General features: G+C 39.3%; 1 protein-coding gene across 3 annotated transcripts in view; it reads left to right on the forward strand.

Moving 5' to 3' along the window:
• Positions 1–14,219, forward strand: part of tanc1b (tetratricopeptide repeat, ankyrin repeat and coiled-coil containing 1b) — a 157,591-nt gene that overhangs the window by 40,731 nt on the left and 102,641 nt on the right. For all 3 annotated transcript variants that reach the window (XM_053627140.1, XM_053627141.1, XM_053627142.1), the window contains exon 3: positions 814–1,008. In XM_053627140.1, coding sequence (XP_053483115.1) covers positions 814–1,008 — 195 coding nt within the window. The remainder of the gene's footprint in view (positions 1–813; positions 1,009–14,219) is intronic.

Consider the following 14,219-nt stretch of genomic DNA (forward strand, 5'->3'; position numbering starts at 1 on the left):
ATGGAAATATACATTACATTGTATATGTAATGTAGGGGCAGTGATGGCTTGACGGTTAAGGCTCTGGGTTACTGATTGGAAGGTCGGGGATTCAAACCCCAGCACTGCCAAGCTGCCACTGTCGGACCCTTAACCCTCTCTGCTGTATCATGGCTGACCCTGCGCTCTGACCCCAACTTCCTAACATGCTGGGGTCTGCGAAGAAAAGAATTTCACTGTGCATATGTATATGTGATTGCCAGTCACTGTCTAATTAATTATAGATTTCACCGAAACAGTATTTTATTTGAAATGAATCATTTAAGCCTCAGAGATGTTCAGCTTGCCTTTTTATAAATGGGGAAACTACATACCTTTTTGAAATTTTTTTTTAAGTTATGACTGCTGGAATGTGCTCAGTTAATTCCAGTGTTGAAAGCGTCTCAGACACGTTACATAAGTGTTCTGTTCAGTGAAAAGGTAGTTAAGATAATTACAATATAGGTTTCGACCTGCTGAGCTGCGAATGGCGAATGTCAGCACATAAGTTCTATATGTTTTTGTCAGTTATAATTGAGTCTTCACTATCTGTATGTTAGATTTGTTTGGGTTTCTCATTACCGCTTGATGAAAAACCGCTTCAAATGTCAGCAACTGCTTAACAGAACTGTCTCATATTTTTGGAGAAGAGCGCTGTGTTCACAGTTCCACGCAGCAGGTGTGTGCAGTCAGATGGATTATTTATATACCATGTGACTAGCAGAGTTCCTCATATTTTGTAAGTCGGACATACTAACTGCGGACACCCTTTTTCCTCTTGGTTTCTTCTGCCAGTCGGGGAGCCACACTTGCTCGGTGCACAGAGGAGAGGCAGTGCGGCGCAGGATCCTAGCACTGCCGTGGCTTGCCCTCCTGATGACGGGTTGAAATGGTCACTGTCTAAAGCCGTGTCCATGTCGCTGCCGTCCTCACCTCTATTGCCCCGACAGAACTGCATGATGCCCTCACGCTCCTGCAAGAAATCTCCAGGTAAGTCCTCTCTTTACTATGATTTTTGAAGCAGCTCAGAGCACAACATGTAATTAAACAAACTATAAAAAGCAACAAAAAAAATGGCTGAGGGAATTGTACACCTGTAGTTTAATTGTGCTTTGGCTCAGTTTAGAAGCTCACATGTACAGAAAAATGCTGCCACCCAAAATCCATGACGTATTTGGTTCACTTCCTGCACTTTGGTCAATTCAGAGTCGTATTAGTTCTCTTGGAACCGGACTCTGTTTACACTAGTGTGTTTTCGCTTTAAAACGGATATCTTTTGCTACGGTTACGCCTGTCGTCTACACTACTCCATGGTGGAGACTTTTGGAAACGCCGAAGACCCCGTTTTAGTTTAAAAACTCATGTTTCAGCGTAAACAGACCAAAACGAAGACTTTTGAAAATGAAGGTGTGGCTTCGCCACATTCGCTCCCTGATTGGGTTTTCTGGATCATTGCATATCCTTCCCTGATTCGTCAAGCCCTTACCATATGACCATTATGCTACCTTGATCTTATACGAAACAACACGGAGACTGAACCTCAAGCTTTGCTGGCTTTATTGTCATTCCTAGCAGCCATTGTGCAGTTAAATTCTGTATTTTATAACACTGCAGCCGCCTACATTTGCAAGAGGCAAATCTCATTTCAAGCGGCGCAAGCCCTACATGGAACGCCGGTTTGGACTAGCAACCAACTTCCTTTTTACACTTGTATGCGCAGTGTGCATGAATGGTCATGTGACATGCGTTTTCGGTCGTGTAGTGTGCACGGAGATAATTTCTGAAACACGGCGGAAACGCCAGTGTGGATGAGGATCTTTTTCATTTTAAAACATAATTTTAAACCGAAAACGCACTAGTGTAAACCGGGCCAGAGACGACCTCGTTCAGATGGTTTCCGACCAGTTGTTTTAGTCCACACCTGAATACGATTTGCTGTTTCCTTACCTACTTAAATAAAACACACTGGTGGGGGAAAACGCACCAGAGTTTGATTCAAACTAGGCGCTGCATGTCTGAAAGTACCCTTAAGTATGTGGTTAACTGAAACCTCTGAGAATCCTACTGAAAGACTAAATAGATTATAAAGAGCCTTGACCCTAGATATAATATTAATTTGAAATATCCCAGAAACTTCGTCTAACCAGCTTCAGTGATCATAATACCAGAGTGGGAGAAGAAACCTCTTGCTCTTGTGATGGTGTGAACAGAACAGTGGTGCAAGCAGTAAAGGGCCTGCTGCAGATAAAGCGCTCATTGAGTGAAAATGCTCTGGGCATTTTCTGGACATGTGGTGACCTTTATGGATCAATAGGACTAGGAAGGACAGAGAAAGAAGAGACACAGATGGTGATTGATCTCTCTAATCAGACAACTGTGTTTGTTTCAACATGACCGCATTGTGAATGCAAACAAATATAAATACTCAGATTGAACAGATAATGTGTTCTAAACAGATAAAAATACACACATGGATAAAAGACGTACTTTTCTTTTCTTTCTTTCTTTCTTTTTTTGAAGAAAGCTTGTCAGGAAGGTTCACAGGGCATCTGGTTATTTTCATGCCGGGGTCAGATATGAGGCTTGCAGAACAAACAAAGGCCACATTCTATAAAACCTGCATTCATTCATTGTTAGTAACTGCCTGGCTACTCGTGTGAATTGAAGTGTGAAAGGGTATGCTTCCTAATATTGATTTAAAAAAAAATTTTTTTATTAAATGTAAAAATAAATAAATAGACTGGAAAAAAAATCAGCTTTGTTATAGCTGCAGTGTCATTACATCATTTCTCTCTGCTTATCTATCTTTCTATCTATCTACCCATCCATATTTCTAATCTATCTATTATCAATAAGCATTTATGATGAAAAGATTGTCTCATTAAAACAAATTACACCGGGCATAATAGCAAGTGAATGCACACTGTAACTGATTAAAACGTATCCACATCGTTGATTGTGAGATTTTAACATGACGCTGCAGTGCACAGTGTGAACGCGACGTCCAGTGTTGAACAACCTTGTTGCTGCTGATGATAATAATAATAATATGGACTATTAAAATAAAATTTAGCTAACATAATACAAGGCTGTTTTTCGCTAACTTGGTATATTGATCGTTATGGTTAAATTGCAATGAATTAGCTAGCCAGCTACAATATATGCAGAGTTTCGATAGCAAGATTACACCATATCATCCTTCCTCCTTCTGAGTATGTGTTTTAGTATTTATTTTTTACTGTCTCTCTCTGATCAGCAGCGCAAAACAGTCTGCTGGGCAGCACTTCTCTTCTGCTTCAAAGCTTCCTGTGCTCTTCCAGTCGTTTGCAGGGTAACAGTTGGGCGATGCCAATTTGTGCAAACGAAAGGGGGCTTTTAATATTTTAATCTGATTTATTATCACAAAATAACAGTCGGTTTGGAGCACCAATAATGTTACAAAATTAATTACTTCTACATATGTTTCAGTTGATCATGAGGTAAATATTTGAGGGGGGCGGCTGGGTGTAATTGCTAGTTCTGATTATTATAACACTGATCAGATACGGATATTTGTAGAACTGATCAGATACGGATATTTGGAGCACTGATCTGATACGGATATTTGTAGAACTGAACAGATACATGGTACGAATATTTGTAGAGCTGAACGGATCTGGATATTTGGGGCAGGGATCTGATACAGATGTGGGTGTGTGTGTTTTTCTGGTCATGTTCAGTATGTTTAGTTTTGTATCTTCTAATGTTAAGTCGTCAGCAGCTGTACCCATCCAACCTTCCTTGCCCCTCCACTAAAGAGGTTTTGCAGGAAGGGCAGAGATGTGTTACATGCTCACCAGGTTACACGTTCACATCTGGAGCTCATGTGTGTTGGATCAACACTTCTCTTTGAAAATGCTCGAGAATGCTTTGAACTTTCCACAAGCTTAGTGTAACGTGCTCAGACCCTTAAGCTCTTGGCCTTTCACACATTCGAGTCTGTCATTGATTAATGAAAGCTACATTTCTCCAATAAGAACTTTTACCTTGGAAGTTTTGTAAAAAAAAAAAAAAAAAAAAAAAGTGCGTATGGCGCAGACTTCAGATGAAGTCTTTGATAAAGACTAGTATTTGATTTGTTTTGATAACTCTGGTACTTCTCTGTACCTCACGTTTCAGTTTGATTTTGATTCCCTGAGGCAATTATAGCAATTTTTAAGGATCTTGATGCAGCTTGTTTGATTTCTTGGTTGTATTATGATTTTTTTTCCTACCATATACTGTGTTCAAAACAGTATAATTTTCATCCATCATGAAAAACTGATTAATATATTTTATTGTTTATTTTTCATCAGTTTTCAAATGATTGCTGCTTCTGACATGTGAAACTCAGATTATGACATTAATGCTTTCAAGAGAGCTTTACAGGAGAGATTTGAGTTGATTAAGTTTCTTTTTATTTATTAGTCTTCTCTGTTACAGTCTTCCAATTCAGCCTAGTCAGTGTCTTGGATTAGATTTTAGATTGGATCAGATGTATATTATCCTGCTGTTTTACCTGTGACAGCTGGAGGTTTATACAAAATTAATAAACATGCCAAGGCATTTCAAACACCAGCACTGGTGTTTTTCCTGACGTGTGCGTGCGTGTGTGTGCGCGCGAGAGAGAGAGGGAGAGAGAGAGAGACTGACTTCATGCTAGGTTTAATGTCTTGTGTGATTGTTTGTGAGGTTTTGTGTGTGTCTTCGCAGTGAGCTGTTGAAAACAGTAGGAGAGGGGAGAAGCTTACCTCCAGCTAGAGACACACACACAGACCTGTGAAATGAATGAGAAGTATGTCAGAGCAGCTTAGTTTGGCTGTAATGTATGTAAAACTTCTAAAAATCTAATCAGGTCGTCCAAAGCAGGGTGGAGAGTGAGAGGACTGTGTTACTACTGACTCAGTCCAGGAGATTAAAGAAACTCCCTGATTTGTGTGCGTGGGTGACATGGTTTCCTTTCTGTCCATTTCCGCAGTCCCGGGTCTCATTTCCCTACAAATCTTTGGGTGTTTTGTGGCAACCTCTTTTAATCTGCAACGTTTGATGCAATGTGGAGTCGCTGCTCTAATTAAACACACATCATCCAGTGCCTGTGACACATGCTCTCCATCAGCACAGAACTCTCAGATGTTTCATAGGGCCAGGTATCATTAATTAATTGGCTTACTAGGCTAGCAGGGGTGCCATTGAATAGAATGGGGGGGAAAAACCCTAAATGCTGGTTAACTCCACAATGCCCCCCACTGGTGAATCAAGATCATTACTCATACTCAGGTCTGAGACACTTAACTCCTCGATCTGTTTAATCATTCTGAAACCCGCTTTTAATCAACTCTTCCAGTGCATCCCTAAGAGACTGTTTAAGGGTTTCGTGTATGTATCTAAGTAAGGAGAACTTCACTGCAAAACCTCAGAGAATATCGTTACTTAATGAGGGTGTAACTATCAGAAGATCGATGCATTGGTTTAGAGGGGATTTCATTGAAATGAATCAAGGCAACAATCATAAATCTATTATTATTTTAAATGGATTATTTTGGGGAAAAGGACAACTCGTCTAAAAAAGTTAATTCGTATTTTAACGGATGTATAAATAGGGGCAGGATGGTTTGCCGATAACTCTGATACTTAAGTCCTTCTCTACGTAACCAATATTCCCAAATTAATGGTGGCTTAGCCCAGATTCTGAACAAAGTAGGTCACGTATCGATCAGAGGCTACTCAGTGGAATTGTATTACATTGTATTTTAGAAGATTCAGTGGTATCATCAAATATCAAATTGTTGCCTTCTGAACCAAAATGGTATGGTATTGTATTGCAGCAGATTTAGTGGTTAGTGAAGTTTATCCTCGCCAAATACATCACTGGCTTGAAAAAATGGTATTGTATCGTGTGGAAGACTGAGGTTTACACTCCATGTCACAAGGAAAACTTTTAAATGAAAAACTAAACTTGTAATTAAAACTGTAATTAAATGTGAACAAAATCATAGAATCATTTAAGTAGGCATGAGATTGTACACAAAAAGCATGATACGAGCCTTATTCCGATGCAGGCTTCACGAGACGATATTGATCCATGAAGATATTCACTGAAATAAAATATTAAATTTGTTACATTTATTTTGTAATGACAACAAACTGAACATATTTAATATCAACACATTGTATTGTAAGAAAAGTAGATCAGGGTTTATAGTATAAGGTGCAATTTTCCTCCTAATATTATATTGACACGTTATTGTAATCTTTTTCAATATCATTAATGTATTTCATGGCGACGTTATTAATATGGAAAGATTGTTTGACAGTAGATTGTGCTTTAAATGCTTAGGCTAAATAACAGTTTACCACTCCTACTGCTGTCTGTTCTCCATCTGAAATGCACAAGCGTGTCACACTTGCCATTTTAACTGTACAAAGGAGAAAAACTATTGTTTTATTTTGTATTTTTCCTCATCCCTCCGAAATAAATTTCTGCTTATGCCACTGCCAGCACAGCACAGCACGCGACGTGCTTCCGAATGATTTTAAACGTGAGAGAGATTTACATCAGGCACAGCACACAGCCGCTGCTCTTACCCCGACTTTCAGACTGTGGTGATAGAAACCCGGCTGCACTTATACACCGTTTACAGCATTTAACTGCCTTTCGGATAGCTATGCTACAGATCTGCTGTGAATTCTGGGTAATGTGAAAATGTTTAGCAGTCGTGTACTATGGGCTATTTCGGTATTATATTTTTCAAGTTCTCTTGGTCCAAATGAAACGAGGCTGCTGGTCTTGTGTTTGACACACATGCGCCATAAAGCTTCCTTCTGATTAACTTTACTTTTTTGGGTATTAAGTAAGCATGCTTTGAGGCAGTTAGGTTTCCATTCACAACCTTTGTGTTCTGTATGTTACTACCACTGGTGCTTGTTCTCGTGTATAAGTAGAGGTATACTGACTATTAAACAGAAATATTGCGCACCACAATACGAGCAGCAAACTCATCTCGTCAGTATATTAATATCGCAATATCACTTTCTGTAGACATTGACTACGTTTACATGGACAGCAGTAATCTAATTATTGACCTTATTCTGAATAAGACACTATTGTGATTAAGGTGTTTACATGAGTCGCTTTTAGAATACTCCTTTCATGTTCAGGTTTTACATGTTATTGAACAGAGATCGATTAACGGTACAAGTCATTACGTCCCCACGCCACGCCGTCCGACATTCCCTCCAGAATTTCACGTATCGACATACAGTTCGTCTTCGTTATGGTACCGTATACTGTTTTGGGTGTTTCATTTTTAATTTTACGAAAGCTTCAAGTGCAGTTAATTATTTGTCATGATATACGTGCAAATAGACGACTGCTTGAAGCCGTGGGCTGCGTCCCAAACCGCTTACTTACCTACTATATAGTAGCTGAAGTACGTGTATTTCTCCTACTATATAGTAGATAAGTACGCTGTTTCAGATTCAGCCGTGCTCTCTTAGACGTCAAACGGTTGAGCGCTGCCGTGTGTGATCGTGTCCTGTCTCAAAATGCGGTGAAAACTCCCACACGACATTAATAATGTGATTAAGGTGTTTACAGGTCTGTAAAGCACTTCGATAATGCGACTAAAACAGGAGTACTCCACATGTCTTAATTCGATTTGTGTTTACTTTGAGTATGACTTTAGTCGGATTAAGGTCATCAATAATCACTGTCTACATGCTAGTTTCTTAATCAGAGTATTGTCTTAATCTGCTTAATATCGGATTATTTTTGTCCGTGTAAAAGTAGTGTGTGTTAATCTGTCTCACATTAAAGTGGTGTCAAGGCTCTGTATGACACTGCTGTTTCGGGCTCTTTATGCTGAAGACACAGTTAATTGGGTAGCTTTGCTGCTGATATTTTCTGTTCATGTTATTTGTTGTCTCTGGCTTATTCTGCATGGCAGACATGTGGGACCCTTCAGAGCACGTTCATACTCTTTGCTGCACTGGCCAACTTGCCGTTTTAGCGGCCATGCATGTGGCAAGTATCCAGGCCCCTCACAGCCAAACTCACTAGAGCTGGAGCTCTGGCTTCTGGCTGACAATAATGTTTTAACAGATCTGTTTCAGCTGTATGTAGCAGATGTTGAACAGATCCTCTGAGGGAATATATAATACAGTCATGTCTGTATTAGAGGCTCAGACTACTATATGCTACTGTGCATGAGAATTTTAGTTGTAGTGGTCTGATGGCAGACAGCTACACTTATCTTTAGATACAAACTATATCAGAGGGTTTTTTTAATACGGTTCAGATGTCAGGTATGTTCACTTTTAACATATGTTAAATAGTAAAAGAACATGAAAGGGAGAATTCCTTAACTGGATGACATAAGAAACCTTCCTTTTTTGGCATTTTGTAACTGTTTTTCTATGATCTCTTCCCAGTATAGCTTATTACATAGATTCCACATATATAACAAATAGGTGTGTAACAATACACAAAATTCTAATTTCGATATGGTGTTGCCTCGATACTATACATTTTTCAATACAGCGAAATTAAGCATTGTCTTAATATGCACCTTAGGTTTTCATTTGCGATTGATTAAAATGCATTCAGCATTATAAAAGTACAATAAATGAAATTTTACGATGGCGTGATCCATTTAAACTCTTAGCAACATGTAACGAAACAAACGCCTTGCTTTACAATGTAACAAAATGAAACATGTTAAAGATGGTTAAGCTTTCGCTGGTGTGACTCTGGGTGGTGTGTCTGAAGCATCGGCTGTTTCCTCATTCTGCTGTTCGCTAGTCAGTGTCACAGAGCTCTCTGTAGTCCTTGATGTGTTTTTAAAAACCTACATTTTCATTACCCAAGATGAACTTCCCAATCACCACAGTGATTCCTTTAGCCTGGACTAAATCAGCTAGGAAAGGATGCCTGAATGCAGTAGAGTTTATTTCCTAATATTAGCAGTAGTCTGTTTAATGATGAATAGCCCGCTTTATTATGCGTGCTGAATGTATTGTTCGATACGCAGACATATTGAATTGAGAGATGTATAGAACAAAACGATACAATATACTGCAAATATTGCTGCAGTGTGATCTCTAAAGGCAAGATGATTGTCCATCCTTTGTTTGTTTTTGATTGTTGTAGAAGGAACAACTTTTTATAGCTTTTTTTTTTAAAACATAAGTGATGACCCCAATGTGTTGTATTCCTTCAGCCCTTCTGTAAACTGTAGCATGGCTCTGTTTAAAACGAATTGAAGCTGGCCTATGATTGAGTCCCTTAGAGAAGCAAGTCTATTTTTAAGCCATTTCTGCCTGTCTGACTTTCTCATTCAGACCCATCCATTAATCTATTACTATTTACATCCATTAAACCACTTGGTATGTTATTTGTGTTTTCAGACTCGTTTTGAGCCAACTTTGTATTCAGGGAACGCGGTGAAATGCAAGAGCGAGCAGCTTTTTTAAAAAGCAGAGTAACAGACGTGAGCATTAAAGACAGACCAGAGTTAGAAGAGACTGAAATGTGCTTCTGCTAAGAAGTCTCTAACTGGCATTACAAATTTACATAATGTACATGCACAAGAAGGATAGAAACTTTCCAGCCTACTCTAACTGCATGGTTCCTTCGTGGTGATTAGATGGTATATTAGGATGCAGCTCAGGGACTGGGTGGGTTGTGTCTTACAGAGATTGAATAGCTCATGGAACAGCTTTAATCTGGTTCTCAGTTGTGGTCATGCTTAGGAGTCTTTTTCTGTGACAAGCGAGCTTTCAACTTAAGAGGCCATGTCCTTCTAAATCCTTTATTTGACACACTGGACAGTAGAGTGATATTTTTTTCCGAGAGAGGGGAGAGGAGAAAGCAGAGTATTGTCTCAGCTTGCTCTCTTCCTGTGGCTTTTGTGGTTCACACAGAGGATTGTGTGTGTGGTGAGAGAGAGCTGGAAATGTGAAGAAGTCACAGAGTCCATGTCGAAGAATGCTGCATCTCTTCTTGAAGTTCTTTTTAAGCGTCAGTTTCATTATTCATTCTCCCATGTTGTAATGTTGTAACTGTACTCTCAGTATAGCTGCTCTTTTACACACCGTCAGAAGGTGTCTGATTAGGTGTGTGTGTGTGTGTGTGTGTGTCTTTGACACCTCTTAAATGCCTGCTAGTCTACAGTTAAGCATGGGAAATGTGTCAGAGAGCTGGCTGCAGGTGTGAAATTCCCCACATCGATGCTTGTATGCATTTAGCCACAGGTGAGAATTTGTAACAAATGAACTTGTTCACACACTTTTGCCACTCCCAAGCATTGAGTATCACATGGCCTTCAGCCATCCTTCATAAATTTTGTAATAAAAAAGGAAGCTGTCTGTTTCTTTGCTGTGTTTGCTTCTGCTTATGAAGTTGGGGTTACTTTTATTTTCTCCCAAAAGGAAAAACTATATACATTATATATAGAATATGTTATATACCGAATGTCTACCGATAGTGGATTTTACCATGGATAACGAAGTGGGGCAGAACCTGCCGATTAATCAATTGAGAGTTTTTAAAATTGATACTGAATGAAAACATGGCACTCAAAGTCAGATATTGCTGAAAAAATAAACAGTACTGACTGTACCATGAAGATGTACTGTACGTTTGTAAATGAAGTAAATATTAATATATATTAACTGTTAATAAATATGAAAGTAAATAAAAGGTGTACATTCAAACTGAACCAAAGAGTAACACATAAATAACAAATAAAAATAGAGACATCCAAAATTAATCAAACACACATCAAACACCAAATGTCCAGAAAGGTCTTAACACTGTCCTGCCTTTGCAGTTTTCCACATTATTCTTAGGAACTGCTGATTTCCAGGCAAGACGGCCTGATGAGCATTTGTTTTGTATTTAAAGGACTGCTGGTTAAAAAAAAAAAAAACACTCACAAGGCGTCGGTTGCTTCCCGAACTCCCCACAATACAAGAGTGGATAGATATAGTAAATTACATTTATGTTATGGAAAAGATGACTTTTCCCCTTCGTCTTCAGAAAAATGTGTTTATTAAGTTCTGGACCAAGCGGATCGAATATGTATGGCCAGATTTTGTGGAGGTATTGAACAAATGACCCTTTTAAGGTTGTTTAAATCTTGTGTTTGCTTATTTACTTGTTTGTTTGTGTTTTATTCCTTAAGCGCATACTCTATACACAGTCAGAGAGCCCGCATACCTTCTTTCTCTACTCTTGCACACCTTTTCCCTACCAGGTATTGGGAATTTGTATGCTTTCTCCCACAGTCTCTAGCACAGACTAAGAACCCTCAAGTACCATCCTTCAGTATGGACTATTATGTACACACTTTACCTTCCCCAAATTGTATAAAGGGTTTTTAAAAAATTATTTATTTATTTATTTATTTATTTTGTTTAGTTTACTCTTTTAATTTTTGTATTATGTTAAAAAAAAAAAAAACCTGGATGGCAGAGGGGAAAATTCAACTACTTCTGTTTGGAAATAAGTGCTAATGTATATGCTGCTACACCAAAATAAAGAATTAAAAAAAAAAAAAAAACACTTTAAACAACACAACAAAATTTGTCAGTGGTAGTTTTTATTTTGCCTCTAGAGGCTGCTCTCGTGCTGTATAATGACAGCGGACCCTTCTCAACAGCTCCCACAACGAGCGATGTGGATTTTTGCCAATAACCCATAGTTTGAGCGATTGGTTATCGGTGCTGATTAATTGGAAAAGTCGATCAATCGGTTGCCCTCTTTTATATACTTTACTATGTGCTGTCAGGGGTAACCCTGTCCATATGTGAACTTGGCAAAATATTTCAGTGGACTGAACTGAATGCAAAAAAATACTGTAGCAGAGCCAATAAAGGAATAAAAACTGACCACAGTCCAGTGACTCTAAACACGAACCAGGAAGTAGCAGCCTATCCAAGCGCATGAATTTCTGTAAATGCTTCAGGTGAAGGCAGCTCATCGGGCCAGAGACTAGCTAAAGACAGGGCTAAAGACATTAGGTTGGAAAGTCTGAAAATCTTCATAAATTTAATTTTTTTTACCCTCTGTGTTCTGATTAGTGAAGTGATGGTGTATAATGTGGTATCACATATTTGTGTGGTAATGTGATATATTATGGAACTATAACTTGCAGACTTGTACGGAGCAATATGCATTTATTGTCCCTGAGTCTAAAGATGTGTTTCTTCTATTTGTATCTGTGGTGCAAGTGAAAACGAGTAACATGTAGCACCACTATTCAGTCCCTCCAAGATTTTGCAATTTTGTCATGGCAGAAATTAACGCACACTCGAGAAAACGGCGCAATATTCCGAGGAGCTTGCAGTTTTTCAAAATTACCACAGATTTTCCACAGATTTGGGCCAAGGCACGTCATGTGACATCATCACAGCACACATATTCAGTCAAATCCTTCTCCGATTCATGTGCGTCGAACACGAGTACAGTCGAAAGGTCTCATTTAAGAACAAACATCACTGTGAAAGACCGTGCAAAACTATGGTTCAGGCACCAACTTGCACAAACCGATGTCCATCAAGCAAATGCTAATTATTTGTTCCGGGTAGTATATCTACTGAGATTGGGATGAGATCCAAACAATTCTCAACCCAAACCAGAAACACAAAGTGGAACAATCCAAGGATCGGTTAGCAGATCGTGTACTTACGACCCATCTTCAAAACAAATACTGTGAATTAGTGCGTGGATGTAATTAATATCTTGGGCGATATAAATACGAGATAAACACGAATAAAGGCAATGCCTGACATATACGGCTGCTAATACTCCTTAAGTACAGTGTAAACGCCTGAAGCAGGGGTGGATCAACTGACGGCTGGCAACAGGTCCTGTGTTGCAGATTATTCAGCTCAAGGCACATCATCGGACAAGAGACTTTTTGGACCAAAGTATTCACAAAGTTGTATTTTATTTACCCACTGTGGTATGTTTTGTGAACTGACAACATGGCGTGTTTTGGGGAAAAAAACAAAAAACTGATTTTGAAAGCAGTATGTTTAAATGTTTAAAGACTTAATGGACAGAGAACTGCATGTTTATTCTCCCTGTCAGATTCCAAACAAATGTGAAGCTCTACCACTAAACAAAAAGACTTCAAATTCTCTTATTCATCCATCCATCCATCCATCTTCTACCGCTTACTCCTTTTCAGGGTCACGGGGAACCTGGAGCCTATCCCAGGGAGCATCGGGCACAAGGCGGGGTACACCCTGGACAGGGTGCCAGTAAATTCTCGTATTTATAACCATAAACTAATCATTACAGTTTAAATATTAAAAGGTTGTTGTCGCCATTCAGTCATGTTAGCTATTTATCCGAATGTTTTGTAAACAAGGAATTTTATATTACTGGGCTTGACTAAAATGTATTTCAGTACCCCCGTGAGTGCATGCGTGCGTGTGGTGTTCAGTCGTGTTGCACTTCACGGCATCGCTCCATAGAGGGCAGTGCACCTCAGACTGACTTTAAAGACATTTTCACACCATGTCTCCAGCAGCAGACCCTACAGCACAGCTGTCACCCTCCAACCTTCCAACATGTAACAGTGCGGATTAAAGGATTACAGCGCAGCTGACACGCACATTACTGTCAAGTCATGTATCTTTGTGCGTTAATGTCGGGGAGAAAGAAAGAGCAAGGTGTGCTGTGATACTGTAAACTTTACATCTGTCTATTCTCTTTATTAGAACAAGGTTTACCCACAGAGTCGGATTATAGAGAGGCAAATCGCCCTGCGCCTGGTTCGGACCCTACATGCTCCCACGGTGCTAAAAGGTCCCCTTACTACCAACTGCAGTTTTTTTTTCCTCATGACTTTATTTGGCCAAGTCTTCAGGTCTGGGGTTTCCAGTGGTTCGTAAAAATAAACAGTGGAAAACGGAGCACTTTACCGTGATCCGCATTCAAGTGATCCGTCTGAGTTTTACAAGCTTGTACACGGAGCGGTTTTGGGCTGAATTGTTGGCCTGACAAAACCAATGAGCCTGTAACTGATTCAGCATGACAAAAGGCGTTTAGCTTTGTAAAATGTTAAGTGTTTGCTAGTGTTCCCTTGCCAGTGGCTCTCTTGTAAGCGAGCTTGTGTGACTGCGTGTGTGTGAGAGAGAGTTTTCAGAGAAATAGTGGAATGAGAGGGAAAAAA

This window comes from Ictalurus furcatus, chromosome 6 (genome assembly GCF_023375685.1).
Source record: "Ictalurus furcatus strain D&B chromosome 6, Billie_1.0, whole genome shotgun sequence".
Classification (NCBI taxonomy): Eukaryota; Metazoa; Chordata; class Actinopteri; order Siluriformes; family Ictaluridae; genus Ictalurus; species Ictalurus furcatus.